Consider the following 25,857-nt stretch of genomic DNA (forward strand, 5'->3'; position numbering starts at 1 on the left):
AAAGGGAATGAGTTCTCTATTATTCAGGAAAAATTTTTGGTTAAGAAAGTTCATGAATATTTGGTTGACTTCTATTATACAAAACGAGATTTCAAGACTCCAAAATACTTGGAGATTCTCAGATGCTACCAACGTGTTCCAGATGTGCATGTTGAGATTATAGGAGCAGCTGTCAGGGATGCAATAGAGAATATTCCTGAACTTAGAGGAAGGTGGGATTTGATGAACTCTGAGGTTCCTTAATGTTCTGAGAATTTATGATTGTATATACCAGGAGCACTGTGTTAAGTCAGAAAACTTGACTGAAAAGCAAAGCCATTGACTATCTATAAAAGAAGGAAAAAGAATAGTAAAATATGGGAACAACTTTGGAGAAGGCATTAGAAGTCTAAGGTTTGAGTCTCGCATCCCTTGCTTACTGGCAATTTGACTTTGATCCTAACCTCTCCAGGCCTCATCTGTAAAATGGGGATTAGACGGCCTTTAATAGTCCCTTCTTGGTGCAAATATATGCTTCTAGGGCAGCGAGGTGGCTCAGTGAATAAAGAGTCAGGTCTAGAGATGGGAGGTCCTAGATTCAAATCTGACTTCAGACTCTTCCTAGCAATGTGACCTTGGACAAAGTCACTTAATCCCAATTGCCCAACCCTTACCACTCTTCTGCCTTGGAACCAATTCTTAGTATTAATTCTAAGACAGAAGGTAATGGTTTAAAAAAAAACAAATAAATGATTCTATGATATGTTCACTCCAATGGATATTCATAGGTTGAGAAACAGAAGGGACCTTATTTTTACAAATAAATAAATTGAAGCCCCGGGAGATTAGTTTGCCTAAGATTATCCAGGTAGTTAATAGCAGAGATGGGATTTGAATACAGGTCCTCCAATTTTTAATCCAGCATACTTTACCCTGTATAGGTAAGATTTTTTTTGAGATATGGCTCCTTTTGGAGATCAGAGCCATGAGCTAAGAGGCCCAGGCCCTGAGGGGCAGCAGCTGGAAGCAAGGATGCTTTCCTGGACCGATTTGAAATAGACATTAGCTGCCAGTCGGAGAATGTTCTGTCCTCTCTGCTTCCTGCAGTTGTTACTCAACCTCAGCTGCTCGAAAAATATTTGTTCTTCTCCCCACCTTCTGATTTGGGGTAAGCCATCAGGAAGGATAACATTGGGAAACTGGTGCTTTTCATCAGGCTGCCCAGACCTTTGGCTCGGGAGGTTAAGGGTGGGCCTGGCCCCAGTGCTGCCCAGCTATTTTCAGAAGAAGCTAAAGTCCTGCAAGATTGAGCTTAATAGAGGACAAGGACTGGCACACAAGCAGAAGGGGAAAGGCATCCAAGTTTATCTCCTTCCTTTTCTGAGCCTTTCCTCTTCCTCCGTCCACATTCAGGTGTTTTTCAGTATCTGAGAAACTAAACTTATTTATACGAAGTGGTTGGAAGTACCCCTCTGGGTGCCAAGATTCCCATCCACCCTGAAGTGCTCTTTTCTTCTTGAAGTCTTTCTGGATTACTCTGGTCCAAGGTGATGTCAAATGTAATTTCCCTCTAAACACTGCTAAACCGTATATCATCTTTACTGAGTTCTCTAGGCTTTATAACACCTTCATTTTCTAATTTATTATTCTCACACACACCCCTTCCCAGGGTACCATCCCTTAAAACAGAATTTTTGACATAGAAAAAGACAGACAAACAGAAAGAAAGAGACAGAGAGAATCAGTTGAGCAGAACTAAACACACCAAACAGGTCTGATAGTTTGATACCCTAGTGCCACCCAATTGCCACAAAAAATAGAGAATTTTACATTTTCACATCTCTCCTTCCAGGCCAAGTTTTGTTATTGTGACTGATTACACGGCATTTTCTTCTTTCTTTTTTCTTCCTTCTTCTCTCTGAGTTTTCTTTCTCTTTCTTCCTTCCCTCCTTCCTTCCTTCCTTCCTTCCTTCCTTCTAAAAACTTTTATCTTCTGTCTTAGAATCAATACAAGTATTGGTTCCAAGAGAACAGTAAAGCAAATGGGTTTATATGTCTTGCCTGGTACCACACAGCTAGGAAGTATTTGAGGCCAGATTTGAACTCAGGACTTCTCATCTTCAGACCTGGTTGTCTATCCACTGAACCACCTAGCTTCCCCAGCATTCTGTTTCAGCTCTTTTCTGCTTGATCTTGCCATTTATGCCATGGTATATATCATATATCTACTTACTTCTCTCACCATTAGTTGATGTTTTCTTAGGCTTCTCGGTAGTCCTCAGCTTCATTGTTTCTCATGGTACAGCTCCCTCACTTTCATCCATGATTTCTATTTTAAAGCATTTCTTTTAGCACTAAACATACGGCTTTGTAATGAAGGTTGGGTGTGTGTGTTGTCTCTCTGATGGGGGTTTTAGCTCCATAATCTTAGCCTGTCCTCGGATTCCATGAGTGTGCACAGCTGTATAGCTCTGCCTTGCTTAGAGGGTGACCAGTTAGATGCTGGAAAGTTCTCCGAGCCTTGTGGGCTATTAAGACTTCCTCATCTCTGAAATGAAGATCATAACCCTTGCCCATCCCCACTCCTTAGGGTTGCCAGAAGGATCAACGTGGATAATGTGCATAAAGCTTATCATTTGAAAGTACTATAGAAATGGAATTTATCATCATCATCATCATCATTTGGAGACTGGAGAACTGGAGCTGTGATTTCTTTTTTTAAAAACCTTATCCTCCATCTTTGAATCCATACTGTGTATTTGTTCTGATACAGAAGAGCAGTAAGGGCTAGGCAATGGGAGTTAAGTGACTTGCCCAGGTTCACACAGCTAGGAAGTATCTAAGGCCATATTTGAACCCAGGTCCTCCTGACCACAGGCCTGGTGCTCTATTCACTGAGTCACATAGCTGCCTTTGGAGCCATGATTTTAAGGATATAGTTTCAGTGAGGAATAGAGGCAGGTGAGTGGCATAGTAGATAGAGCTCATGTCCTGAAGTTGGGAAGACCCGAGTTCAAATCCAGCTTCAGATACTCATTAGCTATGTGAACCTGGGCAAATGATTTAACCTCTCTTGGCCTCTGTTCCTCAACTATAACATCAGTATAATAACACCTATTAGTGTTGTTATGAGGATAAAACAAGACAAAATGCTGAGAGGTAGCTAGGTAGTACAGTGGGTAGAATGCCAGGTCTAGAGTCAGGAAGAACTAGGTTCAAATCTGACCACAAATACTAGCTATGGGACCCTGGGCAAGTCACTTAACCTGTTTTCCTCAGTTCCTCATTTGTAAAATGGGCTGGAGAAGGAAATGGCAAACCACTCCAGTATCTGCCATGAAAACCCCACATGGGGCCACAAAGAGTCAGGCACAAATGAAACACCTGAACAATGGTAAATGTTTATTTCCAATACATACCCACTGATTCCTTCTCAGAAGGTTGATTTTAAGTCCATAAAACAAAATATATGGGACTCAAAGGAAACTAATTATATTGTTACACAGTTATAATTTTTTTTTTAATTCACAGAGGACAGGTGACCTAGTTGAACTCTTTCATGTTACCAGGGAGGAAACTGAGGCCCAGGAAAGGAACATGACTCACCTAAATAAAAATCTGATCACTGGTAACCCCTGAGATCGAACCCAGGTCTTCAGTCTCCAACCTGTACTTTTCCCACCATGCTAGTGAGGTCAAATTTAAATTAAAAAAGGGTCCACTGACCCATACAGAGGGATCCCTATGGCTGCACCTTGGCTTCCTAGGTTCGATTTGATTTTGAATTATTTTAAATAATATTTCTCAATCACATTTTCATCAGCTTGGCTTCACTAGGGGTCCGCCTGGGTACCACACTATACATTTGTCTCAGATTAGGGCTATGTGAAGGACCTCCTACAGTTCGATTCACAACAGGATGTAAATGGAGGAGTCCAGTTGGGTAAACAGTCTCTGCCTCAATTCTTGTCTACAGATCCTTCCGGCCAGACTTTGTGCTCGTCCGACAGCACTCCTTTGGCATGGCGGAGAATGAGGACTACCGAAACCTGATCATTGGCATGCACTATGCTGGCATCCCCAGCGTCAACTCCCTTGATTCCATCTACAACTTCTGCGACAAGCCCTGGGTGGTGAGTGAGCAAATGGCTGGGTGGGACAGGGGGAGCCCCAAGGTTTTCTTTGCCCCGGACCTTATGGTCATGTTGTGGTCACATTCCTGGGGAAGGGGACCCTGGGGAGAGAGGATGCCCATGAGCCCTGTGTCCTCCAGTCCACACTCACCCCACAGCCACCAGAGGGCTCAAGAGGACCCTAGAACTTGTGTTGGAAGGAGGTGGGATCTGAGAGGAGCCAAATGGAAAGATGGCAAGGCGCCTGAAGAAGGCCATATGTGTGTTTGACCATGTGTGCATGTCCATGCATGTGTGTGCCATGCAGACAACTCTGGCACTGAGAATGTTCTGGAAGATTATATCTAAACAATGCCTCCATTCTTTAAGGATGACTTTAAGGGCATGTAACAGCTGTCATCAGTCACGGGAGGCTGAGGAGGGATTGTGAAAATGCACGCCATATGTCACAGCTCATGATATGTGCTGAAACATGGCCCAGCTGTTGGAAGAGAGCTTCCCAAGAGTCATAGAGCCGAGAGGGGACAGCTCAACCCAGGCTGGCTTCATGTTGGGACATCAGTGAGATTCCTTGGTACACACACACACACACACACACACACACACACACACACACACATGCAGAACCTCCACATATCCCTAGACCTAGAAGAGACCTTAGGGACCATCTAGCCTACTGAACAATAGAAAGGATACTGCATTTGGAATTATCAGATCCAAGGTCAGATTTACCAGCTAGATAGCATAATGGATAGAATGCTAGCTTGGGGTTAGGAAGATCCGAATTCAAATCCAGTATTAGATATTTACTATCTATGTGATTCTGAGCAAGTCATCTATTTGTCTCAGTTTCTTCAACTATATAATGGGAAGAATAATGGTACCTACCTCACAGATCAAATCAGATGTCAAATCAGATGTTTGTGAAGCATTTAGTGAAGTACCTGGCACACAGTATAAATGTTTATTCCCTTCCCCTTCCCACTTCTCACCCATATGACCTAGAACCTTAGCTTTCTCATCTGTAAAATGCAGGGGCTTGCTTAGATGACCTTTGAGGTCTCTTCAGCTCTGCTTCTATAATCCTCTGATACATTCCCTGATATAATCCCTGATACATCCCCACAAAGAAACTGAGTACAGGGAAAGTAAAAGCACTTGCCCAAGGTCACACCAATTTGCAGTAGCAGAGTGGGGGTTCCAGTCTAGGTCTTCTGATTCTGTTCAGAGCCCTCTCCAGGATCCTACAATGATGACTTGGAAAGTATGTCTGTGCATGGGATTCTTCCCAAGAGCTGCAGAAGGTGTGGATAGGAGAGAGAGAGAAAAGGAGAATTGTTGAAGAGGGATGGAAGGATGGAAGAAAGTGAGAACAGTATTAGGCCTCCCAGTTACCAGGTCTGGTTTTTTAGAACTGGCACATAGAGGAGGAGGACTTCTCTATGATAAGACGAGGACAGAGATGTGCTGGGATCTAGTCCCCAAAGCACAAAATCATATGGTTCCCCAAAAGGCTTATGGGATTAGATCTGAGATTCTCCAATGGGTGTTCAAAGCTTCACCATGTTAGACCCGTGCTTTCTAGCCAGCCTCATCTACTTCCTTCCTCCTATCTCATCAACTAGCCAATCAATGACAAACAATGATTAAATGTCTCCTATGCATCAAACAGCAAAGGAGAATAAATAGATAAATGAATAAAACTGAAGCCTGGAAGATGTGAGTTCATATCCCGCCTTGGGCACAGACTGCCTGTGTGACCTCAGGTATATCATTTAGCCTCTCTATGGGATAGGCAACTTTCCAAGACTAGAAGCTTCAGAGAAGAAAGTGACCAGTACTGGGAGAAGGAGTTTCATCACCCTGAAGTTCTCCATGCCAATAAAATCAAAGATCCAGTTCCTATCTCGATGTGTCAAGCTAAGGAGCTGAGAATATGAAAATGCAAAGGAAACCCACCTTGACTTCAGGAAGGTTGCATTCAAACGGGAGAGATAACATGACCCATGGTGGATGCATATCCAAAAGCTGGGACGTGCTGGAGCCAGCTTTAACCAGATTGTGAAAGTCAAATGTTAAATTTTCACTGTGAGAATTTACACTTTAGAAATCAGCAAATACCACCAATCAGGGCTTGATTTATTATTATTATTAATCTAGTCTTTAGGAAATGATGGAGAAACGTAATAATAGAGATTAAACTTAAAAGCAGATCGCCAATATTTTCCCCCACCCCCAGTGAGCTGATTGCTAAACATTTACCACCACCAGCACCCCCCAGCCCCCACCCCCGGCAGATAGATACAAGGGAATTTAAGAGGAAAAAAAACTAGAAGCTGAAAGTATCAGGAAAGCTCTGATATAGGAGGTAATGCTTTAGCAGAACCTTCAGGATTCTAAGAGACTGTGGAAAGGAAGGAGGGCATTCTAGGTATGGAGGACAGCCAGTGCAAAGATGGAGATGGAAGGTATATGTGAAACAAGTTGGCTGGACCAAAGTGTTTGGAGGAGGGAAATCTGTATAATAAGGTTGGGAAAGTAGATTGGAGCCAGGCTGTGAAGGGCTTTAAATGCCAAGCAGAGGAGCCCATATTTGATCCTAGTGGTACTAGGGAGCCACTGAGGTTTACTGGGTAGGAGAATAATATGATTAGATCTACACTGTGGAATGATTAATTTGGCAATAGTGTGGAGGAAAGACTAGAGAAGAGAGGGACTTGAGACAGGGAAATCTATTAGAAGGCTTGTAGAAATCGATGCAAGAGCTGTAGTAAAGGAAGAGTTAGTGAGAACTGGCAATTGAGTGGATATGCCAATTGAGAAAGAGAAGAAAGAATTAAGGATGAATCCAAGATTGTGAACCGGAAAGCCTAAAAGGATGATGTTACTCTTGACTAAAATGGAGAATTTCAAAAGAGGGCTGGGTTTATAGGAAAAGATAATGAGTTTTCTTTTGGATATATTAAGTTCTTTGTGTCCCTCTTTAGTGCCTAGGCCAGGGATGGGCACCTAGCAGACACTTTGTAAATATTTGATGAATCGAATTTTAAAAACATGGGTGACTAAGAGCCTCCTTCAGTCTAAGCATGGAGCAGGGCCATGGCCTCAAGCAGACAGACATCCTCCAACATCGGCGATGTCCCTTCCCAGCTCTTCCCAGGAAGTATGAGGTAGAGCTGTTTTTTCATGCCTGTGGCTTTAGAAGAAAATCTTTAACTCTCTTCCCTGCTCAGTTTTGGCTGTTGTTAAGATGTAGTGAGTTGTTTAAACCTCAGCTTCTTAATTTAAGAAACAGTGGTTGTCTAAATCCTTCCTTTCTGTCTTTGAATCAATACGGTGTAATGGTTCCAAGCACAAGAGCAATAAGGGCTAGGCAGTTGAGGGTAAGTGACTTGCCCAGGGTCACATACCTAGGAAGTTTTGAGATCAGATTTGAACCTAGGATTGTCTGTCTCTAGTCCTGATTCTCAAACCACTGAGCCATCTAACTGCCCCCAACAATAGTGTGTTTTAGATACCTAAGGAGAAGAAGATAGTGGCTGCAGCCCCAGTACACGTGATGGTGGTTCAATGTTGGACCTAGTAAAGATACTGCAACTGAATTATAAGCAAGGTTGATTGCTACCTCTAAGGAGAAGATTTAGCTACTTTAGAGACTATTTGGGGGCAGTGGGGTCTGGCATCTGTATAATCTACAAATTTGATTCTAAATCCACAGAAGACAGGAAGCTGGGAGGGGCGATTGACACATTGGATGATAGAGTCGAGGATCCAGAAATCTTGATAGGCTGAATCTAATATGATGAAACTTACTAGGGATCAATCCTGGGATCCCAGACATAGAGCTGGAAGGAGTCTTTTTTTTTTTTCGGGAAGGGGTCTTAAAGACACTATCTCATTCAATTTCCTCATTCTGCAATTTTGGGGGAAATTAGGGTCTAAAGAGGGAACGTCACAGAGATAGTAAATGGAATAGTCAGAATTTGAACTCAGGGCTTCTGACTCCAAATTTAGTCATCTCTCTACCACATTGCATCTAAACTTTGACCAGCTGAAGAATAGTCAGAGGAAGGGAACCAAGGGAAATGTCTTGAGGTCAGGCCAGGAACCTGAAGGACTTGTAGAAGCTTAGTCTGGGAGTCGGGCACCCGGAGGCACGCTCTCTTTTCAGCTTGAATCCCTTTCATGTGTTGGCTTCCTTCTTAGAGGAAGGCCCATGAAAGCTGGGATTGCTCCACTTTTCTTTTTGCACCACCAGTTCTTAGAATAATGCTTTGCACCTAGAAAGTGATTAACAAATGGCTTTTCATCCTTTCACAGAAGAGGGATTAGACCCCTTCAGCTTGTCTCCAGAAGGCTTATGTTGGAGCAATAAATGAAAGTTATAAGCAGCAATTTGAAGCTTGATATGAGGATATCATCAGAAAAAATAATAGCAAAAGCTAGTCTTCCCATATCATTTTAAGGTTTGCAAAGTGCTTTACCAATATTGACTCATTTGATGCCCACAACAGTACGATGAGTTAGGGGTTGTTATTATCCCATTTTCCAGATGAGGACAGTGAGACTAAGAGAATTTGGGGGACTTGCCCAAAGTCAGAGGTAGTATCTGAGGAAGGATTTGAATTTAGGTCTTGACTCCACGGCAAGGACTCTGTCTTTTGCATCACATGGAAAAACATATAGACCAGGCACATAGTGAGGGTGAGTGAGGGACTTCTGAGGGCTTCATTGGCATCCATGGAATGCCAAAAGAATTTAAGGAATGTCTCCAAAATTTGCATAGATTCCCTTTGGTTAATTTATGGGTAGACACAGACAAGAGTCATAGAGAAAGATCCGTCATGGAACAGTTGCAATCTCTTCACTGGTCCTCCATATTTAAATGATTTAGGATTTCATCCTTGTGGGTATAACCTCCACCAAAACAGATCTCAACCCTTCAGTGACTCACTGGATGGGTTTTGTGATTTTCTAATGAAGATTTCCCTCCTTTCTGCCAGGCTTGCTCAGCTAGCCTGAGACAGAAACCACAAGCCTACAGTCTTACTTTGGCAGAAGCATCCCTTTCAGCTTACTCTCCAGTCATGAATCAATTTATGAGCACTTACTAGACACTGTACTTGGCATGGGGGACACAGACAAAAATGAAGCCATTTGTGTCCTCAAGGAACATTGGGGGAGAAACACATATCCACCTTATGGTGGGCAAAAGACATACAAGAAATAGAAAATAATTTCAGGGGAAAGTACTAGTAGCTTAGAGGGATCAGGAAAGGCCTCATAACTGATGGCACTTGAGCAGAGACTTGAAGAAAATCAGGGATAAAGGAGTGCGTGAGGCACAGCCTGGGCAAAGACATGGACACCGGAGATAGAAATTAGTTCATGAGAAAAAGCAAAGAAGCCAGCTTGGTTGGACTAAAGAATATATAAAGGGAAATAGTATATAATAAAGTTTGAAGGTGATTATAGAGTCAAATTATCTAAGGCTTTAGATATGCCAGACAGAGGAGTTTCTATTTGATCCTAGGGGTAATAGGGAGCCAATGGAGCTTAGGAGAATGACACCAGTATTATCTCAAATAACTCCACATGACAATAAGGAATCATAGTATGACTTTAGAGGAGGTATATGGGTCTAAAAGTCAAGGTTTCATATTTTTAATACTGTAAAGATCTGTAGTTTAGTTGTTTAGGATCTCACAGCTGACTTAATGGTGGCTTCCAGAGTGATTGTGAATGAATGAATGGAAAGCATTTGCTGAATATTTATAATGTACTGATAAGTGCTGAGATTTCAAATACAAAAGCAAGAGAATTCCTACTCTTAAGCAGTTTATATTCAAGTTCAAGAGACAATACATATAAAGGAGTGGTCAAATGTCATAAAGGCAGCTAGGCCATGAAGGGGAGTCAGGAAGATTTAAATAAGAATCCAGCCACAGGCATTTACTGGCTAGGTGACCTTGGGCAAGTCATTTGATCCTTTTTGCCTCAGTTTCCTCATCTGTAAAATGAGCTGGAGGAGAAAACGACAATCTAGAATCTTTGTCAAGAAAACCCCAAATGTGGTCATAGAGTCAGAAAAAGCCTGAAATAATTGAATGACAATAAATGCTTTCTAACTCTGTAGTCAACTTGGTGGTGACGCTCTTCTTACTTGGCTAAGAAGAGCAGAGATTTAGCCCCCAAAGTTCTCTAGGCTAGCACCGCCAGAGATCCGAATGTCTCTTCCTCACCACCTGGGCCAACAAGGACAACTTTAGTGGGGCTATAAGTTTGGCACAAGCCCCAGTTAGCTGTCTCTGGGGTTCTCCATGATCAGACTCAAAGCACTGGGGGAGGAGGTAATTCCTAGGCATAGAAGGCAGCTGCCTTTTAGTGGAAGAAGGTGGGGGCAGGGGTCTTAATGGAGTCTGCTGACGAGTGGGGCTCAGGGGCTCTCCCATCCCGTCCAGTCCAGCTGGAGATGTGGAAAGCTGGGCTTTCAGTTGGCCCAGTTCCCGTGAATTCTGTTCCTGCAGGCTAAGCCCCTTGGCTCCTCAACCCGGGCTCTGAAGGAAACACCTGTCCCTAATCACATAGTTCAGCAGTTTCTTCCCATTCTTTCCTTGACTGCAATTATGATGGGTGAGCCTTGCCAAATCCTACATTCCACCAGCCAGTCCTGATGGTCAGGATCTGCCCGGCTTTCAGACCCTTGGGGAAACCATGGCGGCTGCTTTTCAGCCAGCTGCAAACGAGCTGCTCTGCCCTTCTTCACACCCAAGTCATCAACTCAACCCCTCCACCCTTCTTTTTCCCAGAGAGAGTATAGGGTGCAATGAAAAAAGCAAGGAATGAACCAAGGAGGCTATGTGATGGAGTGAACAGGGCCCAGGAGAAGATATGGATTGAAGTTAGGTCAAAGATCAGATCTAAGATAGATAGAGGCAGTTAGGTGGTACAGTGGTTAGAGGGCTGGATCTGGAACCAGGAAGACCTGAATTCAAATCTAGCCTCAGAGATGTACTGGGCAAGTCACCTAACTTCTGTCTGCCTTGGTTTCTTCACCTGTAAAATGGGGCTAGTAAATAACACCTACCTTCCAAAGTTACTGTGAGATCAAATATTTGTAAGGCTTTTAGCATAATGCCTGGCACATAGATGGTGCTTAATAAACATTTGTTTCTCTCCTTCCTAAAATACAGGTCTGACCATGTCACTCCACTTATCAAGAGTCACAAATGACTTGTTGCTCCTGAGATAAAATACAAATTCTCCCATTTGATGTGTAGAGTCCTACCTTTCTAGGCTTACTGTACATTGATCTCCTCCATGATCTCATCACACTGACCAATTTGCCATTGCCAGTATATGACAGACTATCTCTCATCTCCATACCTTTGTCCAGGCAGCTTCCTATTCCTGGAATACTTTGCCTCTTCACTACAACCTCTTGCAGTTTCAGACTTCCTTTCAAATTTAGCCCAAAGTTCCACCTCCTGTATGAGATTTTTCTGAGTCATACAAGATGTTAGTGTTCTCTCAAATTACCTTCATGTATAACAGTGTTACACAAATCACCAACCTCATTTGTAGTTTATTCCTCTCTGTGCTTGCTTGATTTACTTCTCTATTTAATCTTATCAGCCCAAGCTCTTGGCCAGTGATAGCAAAATGTAGAGAGGTGCGGGTGATATGAGAAATGTCCTCAGGTGTGAATGGAGAGGGAGAGGGTAACAGCCCAGCCATGTATCTCTGGCTTTCTACTAATGAACCCTGGTCAACTCTGTGCTGGGGTGATGGTGCACATGCCCACAGAGAGGGCTCTGAGTGCCCCCTCTGGCACACATGCCATAGGTTTGCCACCATCACTCTAGGGTAATCCAAGGGTCTGTTTGTAGATTTCCTTATGAATTAATAAACATTTTATGCATTTCTCAATAAACCAGTTAAACTTAGAACCTCTACCCTGGTTCATAAAATATTAATATTTTGCTATTATTTTACTACTTTGTCATATCTGATCTTATTTTAATAAACTCAAGAAACCTCCTTTTCCAATAATATTTCAATACTATCGTGGGACTAAAGAAAGGTGAAAATGACTGAACATGCCTTATATTAATAATGAAATCCACAATAAAACAAAGACTTCTCTAACTAGTTATGGCATTTTAGCTGTGAGAAGGATCACAGACTATGTTACAATTGATCTCTCTCTACTTCTGGAAACACAATTCCAACATTCATTTCACTCAAGACACCAGATAAAGTCTCTTTCTTATTCATTCTCTTCAACTTCTTCACAATATAAAGATTAAAACATTTCCATAAGATTTCCATCTTCCTTCTCTGTCCTCTCTAACTTCTCTCTACCCATGACAGTAGTCTCATCTTCTTTTAAACCATCACTCTCATTATTCTCTCTAGAGACTCATTCTTTAGAAATTTTCTTTGTTTCCTCATAAAAATAGCAGTTCTAACAGTTCTAACAAGAGAGAAGTTTCTCATCACCTTCTCAGAGATTCTCCTAGAACAACATTAAATTTGTAGATAGTATCCTTGACTCCATAGAGAAGCACCTCGGAATGACAATTAAAAATAGCACCTTTGAGCTACTCTTATTCTTTAAAGAGGATGAAAATTACCTCTTTAAGAAATAATTTGAAACAAGGGTTATAATTGTATTTGGACAGTTTAGGTGGCTTAGGGGATAAAGTGCAGGACTTGGAGTCAGGAAGACCTGAGTTTAAATCCCACCTCAGACACATGCTAGTTGCATGATCCTGAGCAAATCATTTAACCCTGTTGACCTCAGTTTCCTCAGCTGTAATAAGCTAAAGAAGGAATGGCAAACTACTCTATTATCTTTGCTAGGAAAAAACCCCAAGGGGGAAAGAAGCGACTTGACTCATACAACTTACCAGCAATAGCAACATACTTGTATTCGTTTTGTATATATTTTCTATTTTCAAAAAAACCCTTCATTTATTTAATTAATTAATTTAGAATATTTTTCCATGGGTACATGAATCATGTTCTTTCCCTACCATCCTCCTTCCCCGCCCAGAGCCGATGAGCAGTTCCACTAGGTTTTACATTTACATTTACAAATAGGTTCAGAACCTATTTCCATATTATTACTATTTGCAATAGAGTCTACTTCCCCAATCATGTCCCCATTGAACCACATGATCTATCATATGTTTTTCTTCTGCATTTCTACTCCCACAGTTTTTCCTCTGAATGTGGATAGTGTTCTTTCTCGTAGATCCCTCCGCATTGTCCATGATCACTGCATTGCTACTAATGGAGAAGTCCATTACATTTGATTGTGCCATAGTGTATCCGTCTCTGTGTACAATGTTCTCCTGCTTCTGCTCCTTTCACTCTGCATCACTTCTAGGAGGTTGTTCCAGTTCACATGGAATTCCTCCAGTTCATTATTCCTTTGAGCACAATAGTATTCCATCACCAATATTATATTTTCTATTTTTAAAAATGTAGATGTTGTTTCCCCTTGAAGGCAGGGGTTGTTTCATCTTTGTTACTGTATCTTCAGCAACTAGTACCCAGCATCTTCCCTTGCTCATAGAACCACTTAATGAATACTTGTTGAATGAGTGATCAGATGAATGCTAAATTCTGGTCCTCTTGATCTAAGCTACTAACTGGCCGTTTAACTTTGGGAAAATTGTTTCTATTATGGCTACTTTACAAATGCCATGTGACATTCCAGTGAGATAATGGATGAGGGGGTGATCATCAGAGCACTAAATGAGAGAGACCATAAATATGTGGATCCCTAAACCTGACCATTGACCCAGAGGCTCTGGGCATCTTGGCATCAGCATCCTTGGTGAGAGCACTGGGAGGAAATGAAATGAGGTGAGAGAGAGCCCCTGGAGAGTAGGAACATGCATCTATCTCTCCTTGATTTGTCCATATCTTTCCACAGCTAGTAGGTCTGTGATAAACACTCAAGTTCTTCTGACATGAAGATTACTACTCTCTCCACCCACCTAGAGGAAAGAATGAGATGTGCTGGGATACATGGACTTCCAGACACTTTAGCTTGTCTTCTTATGTGTTGATCACTTATCTCCTCAACTAGGATAAGAATTCCTGAGAAGCTTTATTTTCCTTGGCGGCATTTCCCTTGAAAAGTAACATGACTGGCTAGCATTGAACTTCAGAGTCAGGAAGAACTGGGTTCAAATCCCACCTTATTCACTTACTAGTTGTGTGACCTTGAGCAAGTTAATTGACCTTTGTCAGCCTCAGTTTTCTCAGACATAAAATGGAGGTAATAACAGAACCTCCACGCCCACAGTTGTATCAGTTGAAATAATATTTGTTTTCTTTTGTTTTTAAACCCTTATTGTTTATTTTATAATTAATAGTTCCAAGGCAGAAGAGTGGTAAGGGCTAAGTAAGCAATTGGGGTTAAATGACTTGCCCAGGGTCACATAGCTAGGAGGTGTCTCAAGCCAGATTTGAACCTGGGATCTCCCATCTCCAGGCCTGGCTCTCTATCCATTGAACCATTAAGTTGCCCCTTTAGATAATATTTGTAAAGGGTTTAGCACAGCACCTATTATGTTTGTTATTGTTCAATTGTTTTCAGTTGTGGACAGTTCTTCATGACCCCATTTGGGGTTTCCTTAGCAAAGATACTAAAGTGGTTTGTCATTTCCTTTTCCAGCTCATTTTATAGATGAGGAAACTGAGGCAAATAGGGTTAAGTGACTTGCCCAGGGCCACACAGTTGGAAGTGCCTGGGGCCAGGATTTCATTCTGGAAGATGTCTTCCTGACTCCAGGCCTAGCACTATCCATTGTGCCACCTATCTATTGTCCCATCTAGAACACTGTAGGAACTTAATAAATTATCCTCTCTCCCTTATCCCATCCACCCCCAAATATGGAGGATGGATTAGAAAGAAGACAGATTGGAAGAAGCAGAGAGACTAATTAGACAGCTATTATAGTGGTCTTTGAAAGAAGTGATGAGAGATAAGGTGGTAACCATGGGAATGGAGAGAAGGAAACATTAAATCTATTGGAAGTAATACTGTTAAGACTTGTAACTGAAGGAAAGAGAGGAATTACTGATGACTCTCCCTCAGCTTATAATAGTTAATAAGGAGAAGACAAATGGAGAGATTTAAAAAAAAATTTTTTTTAAACCCTTACCTTCTGTCTTGGAGTTAATACTGTGTATTGGCTCCAAGGCAGAAGAGTGGTAAGGGCTAGGCAATGGGGGTCAAGTGACTTGTCCAGGGTCACACAGCTGGGAAGTGTCTGAGGCCAGGTTTGAACCTAGGACTTCCCGTTTCTAGGCTTGACTCTCAATTCACTGAGCTACCCAGCTGCCCCCCAAATGGATAGATTTCTGATCCAACCCAGCAGGTATTTATTAAGGATTTACTGTGTACAAGGCACTGTCCTAGGTGCTGGAAATATGCCAACTAATAGGAACACTATTCCCTGTCTTCAAAGAATTTATGTTTGAATGGGAGAGCTTCCATCATAACTGATAGGCTGTAGGGGCAGCTGTGCAGCACCATGGATTGAAAGCGAGGCCTAGAGACAGGAGGTTCTGGGTTCAAATTTGACCTCAGACATTTCCCAGTTGTGTGACCCTGGGCAAGTCACTTGACCCCCTTTGCCTAGCCCTTACTACTTTTCTGCCTTAGAACCAATATTGAGTATTGATTCTAAGACAGAAGGTAAAAGTTAAAAAAATAACTGATAGACTGGTCTTTTTAGGATATACTTCCTGAACCTCTTGGTCTGAATAGAACTTAAGCTAACTGAGGGCATGGAGTATTTCATTTTTGACTTGTATCCCTAAAATTTAGCACAGTACCTAGAACATAGTAGGCTCCTTTTTTTTTTTTTTTAAATCAGACATTAGCCTTCTGTCCTAGAATTAATACTAAGTATCAGTTCTAAGGCAGAAGAGTGGGAAGGGCTAGTAGGCTAGGCAATGGGGGTTAAGTGACTTGCCCAGGCTCACACAGCTAGGAAGTGCCTCAAGATAGATTTGAACCCAGGACCTTCTATCTCCAGGCCTGACATTCTATCCACTGAGCCACCTAAATTGCCCCTGTCAGTTCTTAATAAATACTTGTTAATTGATACATTTTGCATGAAACCAAGTTCTCAAAATATCCTGGCTCCTTTCTCTCTGGTCGAGACCCCCACAGGGCAGGATCTTAATTTGGTATAAACTAAATCTAATCTCATTTCTCTGTTGTTATGCTTAAATTAGATTGCCAGTGGAGAAAGTAAGCTTAGATCTCATTTGGATCTACTCCTTCATTTTCCAGATGAGGGAACAAAGGACTAGAATCACTTATCAAAGACTACATGGTTCCTAGTTGGGTCCAGAACCCCAGTTTTCCTGAAACTAATTTAGTGCTTTCACCATACCACGCTGGTTTAGGAGGGTTCCAGATTTTAGTCTCCTCATCCAGTTGCAATGAATTTGTTATTGTTGTTCACTCACTCTGTTGTATTTGACTCTTCATGACCCCATGGACTGTAGCTATCCATGGGGTTTTCTTGGCAAAGAAGCTGGAACGTTTTACCATTTCTTTCTCCAATGGATCCTTTTGTCAGGCAGAGATTAAGTGACTTGCCCAGTGCCCTACAGCTAGAAATCTGAAGCTAGATTTGACAGATCTTTCTGACTCTTCATTTAAACTCTATGGAATTATTATTTTTGGCATAGAAGAAAGAGCCTTAGACTTGAAATCAATAGACGTGGATAGGAAACCCAGCTCTGCCACATAGGAACTGTGTGATCTTGTTCAAGTCACCGAACCATCTTGGACCTCAGTTTTCTCATCTGTAAATGGGAATAGTAGCACCTGCTGTGCCTATCTACCCAGCAGGATTGTTTAGAAGATAAAGTATGTGAAAGTAATCTTTAGGGTATTACACAAAGAACTATAAAGAAATATTACCTGCTATGATTACTATGGCAGGTGTTGATCTGTGGTTCTTGGACACTAACACCCTGTGAGACCTTGAACATGAAAAATCTCCTTATGTCTGAGTTTCTTCTTTTGAAGGGTGGGGTTAGAGGATCTCTAAGGTTCCTTCGGCCTCCAAATCTTCTCCTCCCTGATCCCTCGGGTCCCTTCTAGCACTAAGGGTCTACATTCTGCATATGAAATTAATTAGAGCAGTTCAGAGTCATCCCCAAATGCACAAGACTTTGGACTAGCTTCTTCCCACCCGCCCTTCTCCCCTGGGAGGCTTGGCCCTTCCCAGGCTGCCCTCCACCTCTTGCCTTGCTCCTACAGCACTGTTGCCCTCTGGCCTCCTTCTCTACCCCACCCCCGGGTTTCCCAGGACTCAGCTCCCTGCATGGCCCCAGCCACAGAAAAGAAGGTGATTCGGGTTGTTCTTTTGGTGTTTTAATCTCTCCTGCACTGCTGCCACTGTTCTCTCTTTGCTTTCCCCTTCCCTTTTACATGCCATCCTACTTATTATGGCATCTCTGTGAATTCTGGGGTCTCTTATGGGGGCTATGGGTCTCCTGCCAGAGTACAGGAGCCTGGAATGTAGCAATGTAAGCCAATGCATTCCTCATGCACCTGTGCCAGGCCTCTGCCAGGTCAGGGTCCCAGGAGCAGGGATTCCAAGAAGCCCTATGCCCTGTAATGTGCCATGCCTGGGATTGGGTGAGAGTTCGTTCTCCCATTCATAAACTCATAGTATTGCCTTTGGCACTGTATTAGAACAGCAGGGAAGGCTGGATGGACATCAAGTTCTCCTGTTAGCCCGTTAGCCATGCTAAGCCCCTGAACTAATAACATTTCTGAATTTTCTTCTTCCTGTTGATGGGAGTGGACAGACGCAGAGAATGCTGGGTCTTCTGTTCAGTGCTGACCTTGGCACAGATCTGCCCAACTTTTTTCCTCTGTCCATATTGCCTGCTGCAGGGGGCAAAAGAAGGCTGAGGGATCAGAGATCACCAGCATTAGGCACAGGGCACCCACCATGTCTTCCTTTATATAACTGGGTTCCTCCTTCCTTCCAGATGTTTAGGACACCTTGGAATCGAAATGGCAGCATGGAAGCTGAGCTTCTCTATTTTGAGGAAGGCAAAAAAGTACATCCCACTCCCCACCTGCCTCTGGTCCTCTTTCCCATCCTGAGCCCACAGTTAACCCATTCCTCAGTGGCATCTTCCATCTCTCCCTAAGCTTCTTCCCTGTGACTTCTAAACCTGCACAGTGGCACATTTTTTGAGGCACAGATATCTTTACTGTTCTGACACACTGTCTGAACTTTCCACCACTAGAGTTACTCCCTGGGGCCCTTCTGGACACATGGAGCTTAGTGAAGAGATTCTACTTGCCCAAGTGTGGGGAGGTTTGGGTGCATTAGAAGATGAGCTGGAGGCTCTGGGCAAGAAGAAATATTAGTAGAGTCCTTATTGTAGTACAGGGAGATAAGGAGAGGAAGTAGAGGAATGGTAAAGAGAGAGAGAGATGAGGAAGACTGATGGTGAACTTTTCTTCCTTGAAAGTTTGTTTCAAATGGTGGTTTTTAAACAGTGAAATGATATAAAGGCATAGGGAAAAAAAACTGGATTTGGGATCAGATGATTGGATTCAAATTCTAGCTCTGCTACATGCAAGCTGTGTGACGTTGGACAAATCCTTTCACTGCCTTTGATGTCCATTTTCTCATATATAAAGAGAAGGAATTGGGCTAGATGACCCCTAAGATGCCTTCCACTTCTAAATCTTCCCTCCCATCTTCCCTTCTTCCTCCATCTCCATCTTCCTATCATTTCTTTCCTCATTGTCTCACTTTTCCACCCTTCTACTTCCTTCCTTTTTTCCCTCTCTCTCTCCTCCCAACTTTACCCCCTCTCCCTCTTTTGTCCCCCTCACTCCCTTTATAAATACTTGTTGGATTTAAATTGAAGACATAACACTGACTTACCTTGTATCATCAATCTTGCCAAATGACTTTCCTAACATACAAGTTGGACCATAATATCCCTGGTCCATGAACTCTAGTGGTTCTCTATCACCCTCAGGATCAAATATAAAATCTTCTGTTTGGCTATTAAAGCTCCTTACAACCTTGTCCCTTTCTAATTTTCCATTTGTCTTATTCTTTATCCCCCTACACATACTTGATGATATAGTGCTTCAAAAAATCAATATAGCCTTCTTTATGGTCCTTGAACACCACTTTCCATCTCTCATCTTTGCCCCTTTGCTTTAACTGTTGCTCATGCCCAGAATCCTCTCTGTTCCCCACTACCTACTGACTTCCTTTAACACTCTGTATTCAGAACCCAAGAGGCTTTCTCCCTATCTCTCCTATTGCCTGCTTTCTAAGGTTATCTTCCATCTACTCTGTATGCATATTTGTCTGTAATATATAACATGTTTTTAAAAAATGAAGCACCTCAAGGGCAAGAAGAATGATTTTTTTGTCTTTTTTTTTGTATCCCCAGTCCTTAGCATGAAGCTGGAAAATATAGGGAGTGCTTAATAAATAATTGTTGATTAGCTAACTTCTTCATTTATTTTTCCATCCATTAATTTTCCTTCTAGAAAGTAAACTCTTCAAAGAGACCCTGTCTTACTGACAACTAGGTGGTACAAGGACAGAATGATAGGTTGGAAATCAGGAAGACATCTTCCTGGGTCCATATCTGGTCTCAGACATTTACTAGCTATGGGATCCTTGGAAAATCACTTAATCCTGTTTGCCTCACTTTCCTCATCTGTAAAATGAACTGGAGAAAAAAATTGCAAACCACTCCAGTATCTTTACCAAGAAATCCCCAAATAGGGTCACAAAGAATCAGACACGATTAAACGACAACAAATCCAATTTTATTATACCTTCATATACCTAGAACATAAAAGAAGTCCTTTCTACATAGCAAACCTATCATAAATATTTGTTGATTGATTGACTGGTTTTTGGATCAGCTTGAATTGAGACATTGGGCTTGGTGACTGAAAACGAGGAAGGGTGCTCTTTCAGTCTTCAGAGGTATCCCCACCTTCCTCACCCATAGTTTTATGTTTGGTTTTCTTTTGTAGTTTGCTCAACTGGTGGCCATCTACAAGAATCTAGGAGGAGAGAAATTTCCTCTCATTGAGCAGACATTCTACCCCAACCACAAAGAGATGGTAAGTACTGGGGAAGATTTTTGGTTGAGGGTGGTAGTGGGAAGTAGTAAGTATACTCAAAGCACAAATGGCTCCTTTAGAAATGAACTAAATGCAGGTTGTGGGGAAAGAGGCATAAACATAAAAGTATAACAGTTGCTTTAGATTCATGGTTTTAGTTAACTGTCTCCTGCCAGCTTACGAGAGAAAACACATTATCAGAGAATGTAAACTCCTTGAGGAGGATGATCCTTTATTTTTTGGTGGGATGGGGCAGTTGACATCCTTACCTAACCCAGCACCTGGCAGAAAGCTTGTTAAAGGAATGGATGAAATTAAACATCAGGACTCTCACACTTGGACTGGGAATCAAAAGACCTGGATTCTTTTGTAGGTGTTGCAGTGGGAAAAGTACATTGTCTTTTTGTGCTTCTGAATCTCAATACATCAAATAGTGATGATAATACTCACCTCACAAAGTGATTCTAAATATAAAATAAAATGATAACATATTGCTTTAGGCATTAAGCCATGCTTTAGTCATCATACTATTATTATCCCCATTTGACAGATGAGGAAACCAAGGCTTAATGAGGTTAAACAATCTGTCCAATATTATACAGCAACTATGCAATTAGATGGTGCAGTGGGCCTAAAGTCAAGAAAACCTGAATTCAGATCTAGCCTCAGATACTTACTAGCTGTATGACTCTGGGAAAGTCACTTACCAGTGTTCTAAGTCACATTCTAAGACTATAAGCTGTAGAGAAGGTACCAATCTGCACTGGTAGAGAGAGTTTCCTCACCTAAAAGTTCCTTTTACTAGTAAAATCACAGGTTCAGTCCCTATATCATTCTCTACATACAAGACATTATGTTTAAAAGTCAGGAGTACTGCTACAAAGACATAAAGCAAAACAGTTCCTCCTCACTCAATAAATGGAAGATGGCATTCTTATTGTCATGATGACTATGCATCTGTGATCCTTTGAATTTTGGTATTAATTCTCTAGGCTTTCCTTCCATGAGGCTACCCTTGGATGCCTGGAAGGGAAGGAAGTGCAGGAAGACTTGTTTGAAATGAGGTCTTATGACATAGTGGGAAGAATCCTGATTGTATTTGCTATCAGACGACTTGGTTTATGATCTTGACTTTACCCCTTACCCCCTACATAATCTTGGGCAAATTACTCCCACTTTTCTGAGTCTTGGATGAGTTTCCTCATCAGTTGTTGTTGTTGTTGATGATGATGTTGTTGATGAGGATATTGTTGATGTTGATTATGATGCTATTGTTGATGTTGTTGATGGCGATGCTATTGATGATGTTGATGATATTGATGATGTTGTTGATAGAAGCTGTCAATTATAATTTCTTTTTTCTTTCTTCTGTTCTTTAGTCATATTTTTTCCTTCTTTTCTCCCTGGCATTGACTGTAATCTTGCTCCTCTGATTATTTGCTGGGTCTGTGGGTTTGAACTATTCTGTCCTGAAGGGGCTTTCTCTCTGCTCTGCAAATTGACTAGGTTAGGTTGATGAGCCCTGAAGTCAGATCTTCTCCAACTGGAAGCAGAAGCTTGAAGGTGTAGGTGAAGGTGTAGAGGCTGAAGGGAGCTAATCTTCCCTATTATCAAGGTATTCTGTCAAGGTTGCAGCCTTCACCTTTGGATCTGAGTCAGAAGGATTCTTACTGTGGCTCTCAGAGTAGTCAGTGGGGGAAGGATGTTGGAGATTGAGCTTCCCTGCCCTCTGAAGTCTTCTTACCTGCCTTATTGAGAGACTAGATTAAGCCAGGGTAGAGCTGATCTGCAGAGCTGGATGTGCCCTGAGGCTAAAACCTTGAGAAGAGGAGGTTTAAGATAGAGAACAGTTGCTTGGACTAGGCTGTCCTCCTGACTGCACCTCTCCTCCAGCTGCCTCCCTGCTGGCTATGGTCAGAACCCTGAGTCTGGCACAGCTGTATCAGCAAGGCACTCCCTCCAGTCTGGAGCCCTCACCCCAAGATTCCAGCAACCCTCTGAGACTCAGCATAGTAGGTGGGGGAGGGGTCCTTGGACTATCCTTCCTTTTCCTTAAACCTTCTCTGCATACCTTTTAAGTTGAATCAAGAAGGAGGGTCCCCAGCTCTATCCTGTTGTTAGATTTGGTTTTCTGTCCCCTTGAAGCACTTTGTTTTTGATTGGTGTGGAAGGGTTTGGTACCATTGTACCTCTTTGCCTCTTGAGAAATCTTGCCTTTGGGCAGGCCTGCATCCTTGTAAATTTTGAGATTCTTGAGCACAGATTGACAACTTTTCAAAAATAATGTCAAGATTCCAATCTCTTTTTTTCTTTTGAGCCAGGTGTGTAGGTGTATGTGTGGGGAGCAGGGGGGCAGGTTTAAAGGGAAGCTTTGTGAGCAAGGGAAAGAGATAGTACTTACTTTTATCAACTCTTGATTCTTGAAGATGGGTCGGGATATGGGAAAAAACAGGGGACTTGATTATTTTGAGCATTTGAGTATTATGCTAAGAAATATTTGTTCAAGATGACTGAAGATGCAAGCTGCCTACCATATGAATAAATCTAGCTCACTGCCGCTTCTTTGGGGTCTGGGCCATCCTAGTATTTCTGAGAATGACTAGCTTAGAATTCATGTTAGCAAAGGAATTAAAGTTATCTGCTATCATTGCCATCTTATTGTCGCATACACACCTCTGCCTCTTAGGGCATCATATGAGATAGAGGATAAACTGTCGAACTTTGGGTCAGGAAGACCTAGGCTCATGTACTACTTATGAGAGCATTAACAAATCACTTTTATCCTGTTGGGTCACTTTTTCATCATCCATAAATTTGGAGTAATAATACCTGCAATACCAGTTCATTTCTTTGACACAACAAGAAGAAGAGGCTTTAAGAGAAGAAGCATAACATGATGGAAAAAGAATTGACTTTGGGGACAAAATACTTGGGTTCACATCCTTCTTCTGTTATTTATCCACCCATGTGACCTTGGACAAGTCATGCTTTCTGGACATCAACTTCCTCATCTATAAAATGAAGGGGTTGGAATAGATTGCCTCTGAGATCTCTTCTAGTTCTAAATCTTTGACCCTAGGAGTTCTTCTAAGTCAACCTTCCACTTAGCTGTCATTCTTTCTTCAGGTTTCATTTATAGTGAGAATATTGATTAATACCAGTCAGCTCCTCTAGCATCTCCACTCATTGGTCATCAGACAGGAATCTCACATTTAGGGAAAGACAACCAAGTTCAAGTTAATAGATAGCTTAAAAATTGATTCTTAGCCCCCTCTACTCCCACCACGTTGTCAATGTTACCAGTCACAGAACTGCAGATGCCCAGGAACTGCCAAACACTTGGTATTTTTCTTTGTTTCATAGGTTGCTGCAGTCTTAAAAATTGAGCCCCGAGTGGCCAGATTCCTGGTGAAAAGCCTCTCTGCACTGAGCCAGGGGGCCTCCCCTTACATAGCATCCACACTGTCAGAGGGAACATCCAAACTGGTGGGAATCACAGATCTATTTGAGTAACTTTCTCCCAGGGTTGCCAATGCTCAAGAGTTAGCATTTGAAAAGAGCTTTATAAGTTTGAGTGTGCTACATAAATAGTAGCAATGACTCTTACCCTGGAAGAGGGATGTGGTGATAAGTGGAAGGAATTCCCAGGTTTCTGGTCTCTGATATTCCATCATCCAGTTTGCCCATGATTCCACCTTTAAAGCCATCATTCTGAAGTATGATATTAATCCCATTGAACCATCTTAAAAAGACTAGACCTAAATTCTTCTAGCAAAGTCAGAATCCAGTTAATTTACCATCTGAGCTCTAAAAGAAGTGACAGGATTTGGCTCTGATCTAATTCAGATTCCAGAGATCAATGCCTAGGACCTTCATCTTTTCTATGTGTAAGCACTACAGAACCAAACAGCTCCCAGGCCTGGTTCTCTAGGGCCAAGAGGGGCCTCCAAGCTCTAAACTACACTAAAAAGAGAATCCTCTGTGCCTGTGAAATGAGAATTCTCCCCCAGGAAATACACACACACACACACACACACACACACACACACACGTACATCATCTATTCTCAGTGGTACACTGAACTTCTCAAATGTGAAAGAGAAATAAGAACATACATTTCAAAAGCACAAGACTCCCTAAAACAAAATAAAGCAAAAACATCTGCCTTGTCTGTCTGCCAGGCCTTATGGAGAGTCAGATGAGGTGATGGCTGACTGTGAACTCCTAGCTCTGCTAAGTTCAAAAGAAAATGAGCAGAAGGTCTTTTCCTTTTTGGAGGACTATAGGCTCATATACATAGAGCTGAAAGAGACTCAGAGGCCATTAAATCCAACCCACTCATTTTACATATGAGGAAACTGAGGCCCAGAGCATAGATGTGATTTGCTCAAGGTCATATAGGTTGCATGTAGTAGAGGCAAACAGACCTTTGGAAAAGCTGACAGAATTCTGTGGTCTGGTAGGATGTAGAGAGGAGGGAGAAACCCATCAGAATCAGGTGTGTATGTGTAAGAGTGTGTGTGTGTGTGTGTGTGTGTGTGTGTGTGTGTGTGTGTGTGTCTATCTAGCAGCCTATCTCTCTCCATTGTGTCTATCATCTATATCCACCTTTTCTTCTTGTCTATGTGGGTATGTCTACCCACCATTTCTATCTCTCTGTTCATCTATCATCCTATCTCTATCCAACATTTCTACCTGTCCATTCATCTACCTATCTCTATCCACAATATCAATCTATCCATCCATCATCTATCTCATCCAGGGTCTTTCTGTCTTTCTTTCTTTCTTTCTTTCTTTCTTTCTTTCTTTCTTTCTTTCTTTCTTTCTTTCTTTCTTTCTTTCTTTCTTTCTTTCTTTCTTACTTTCTTTCTTTCTTTCTTTCTTTCTTTCTTTCTTTCTTTCTTTCTTTCTTTCTTTCTTTCTTTCTTCTTTCTCTTTCTTTCTTCTTTCTTTCTTTCTTTCTTTCTTTTTTTCCTTCTTTCCTTTACTATCTCATCTCTGCTTTTCTTTCTTTCTTTCTTTCTTTCTTTCTTTCTTTCTTTCTTTCTTTCTTTCTTTCTTTCTTTCTTTCTTTCTTTCTTTCTTTCTTTCTTTCTTTCTTTCTTTCTTTCTTTCTTTCTTTCTTTCTTTCTTTCTTTATCTCTGCCTCTCTCTGTCTGTTTCTTTCTGTATCTGTTTCTTTCTGTCTCTCTCTTTCTATCTGTCTGTCTGTCCTAATCTATCTGTCTGTCTGTCCATACATCTGTCATCTACCTATTTCTATCCATTGAACTAAGTAAGACTTGGATAAGTAATTGCTTATACGAAAGATGATGCAATTATAAGCTTGCATGAAGACTTTTGGGACACCATGTATATATAACCACCAGGTGGGGTTTATCATTGGGAAGATGATGAAAGTTTGCCTTTATGTCAGCCACCCTCTACTTATCCTTTCTTCCTTCAGTGTCAGTGCTTGTTCAGCCCTCTCCCCTTCCACCTCCTGGTCTGATCTCCAGGTGTCAAATGACCTCATGATTCCCCTTCTTACTGTCAAAATCTGTTCTTTGGAGGAAAAGGACCTGATGAATACATTTA

The 25,857-nt window shown here is 41.8% G+C and overlaps 1 protein-coding gene across 3 annotated transcripts in view; it reads left to right on the forward strand.

The window, feature by feature from the left end:
* Positions 1–25,857, forward strand: part of SYN2 (synapsin II) — a 258,206-nt gene that overhangs the window by 156,528 nt on the left and 75,821 nt on the right. For all 3 annotated transcript variants that reach the window (XM_056804670.1, XM_056804671.1, XM_056804672.1), the window contains exons 4-5: positions 3,956–4,112; positions 20,191–20,280. In XM_056804670.1, the coding sequence (XP_056660648.1) occupies positions 3,956–4,112; positions 20,191–20,280 (247 nt within the window). The remainder of the gene's footprint in view (positions 1–3,955; positions 4,113–20,190; positions 20,281–25,857) is intronic.

The sequence above is a fragment of the Monodelphis domestica genome, chromosome 7 (assembly GCF_027887165.1).
Source record: "Monodelphis domestica isolate mMonDom1 chromosome 7, mMonDom1.pri, whole genome shotgun sequence".
In the NCBI taxonomy this organism is placed as follows: Eukaryota; Metazoa; Chordata; class Mammalia; order Didelphimorphia; family Didelphidae; genus Monodelphis; species Monodelphis domestica.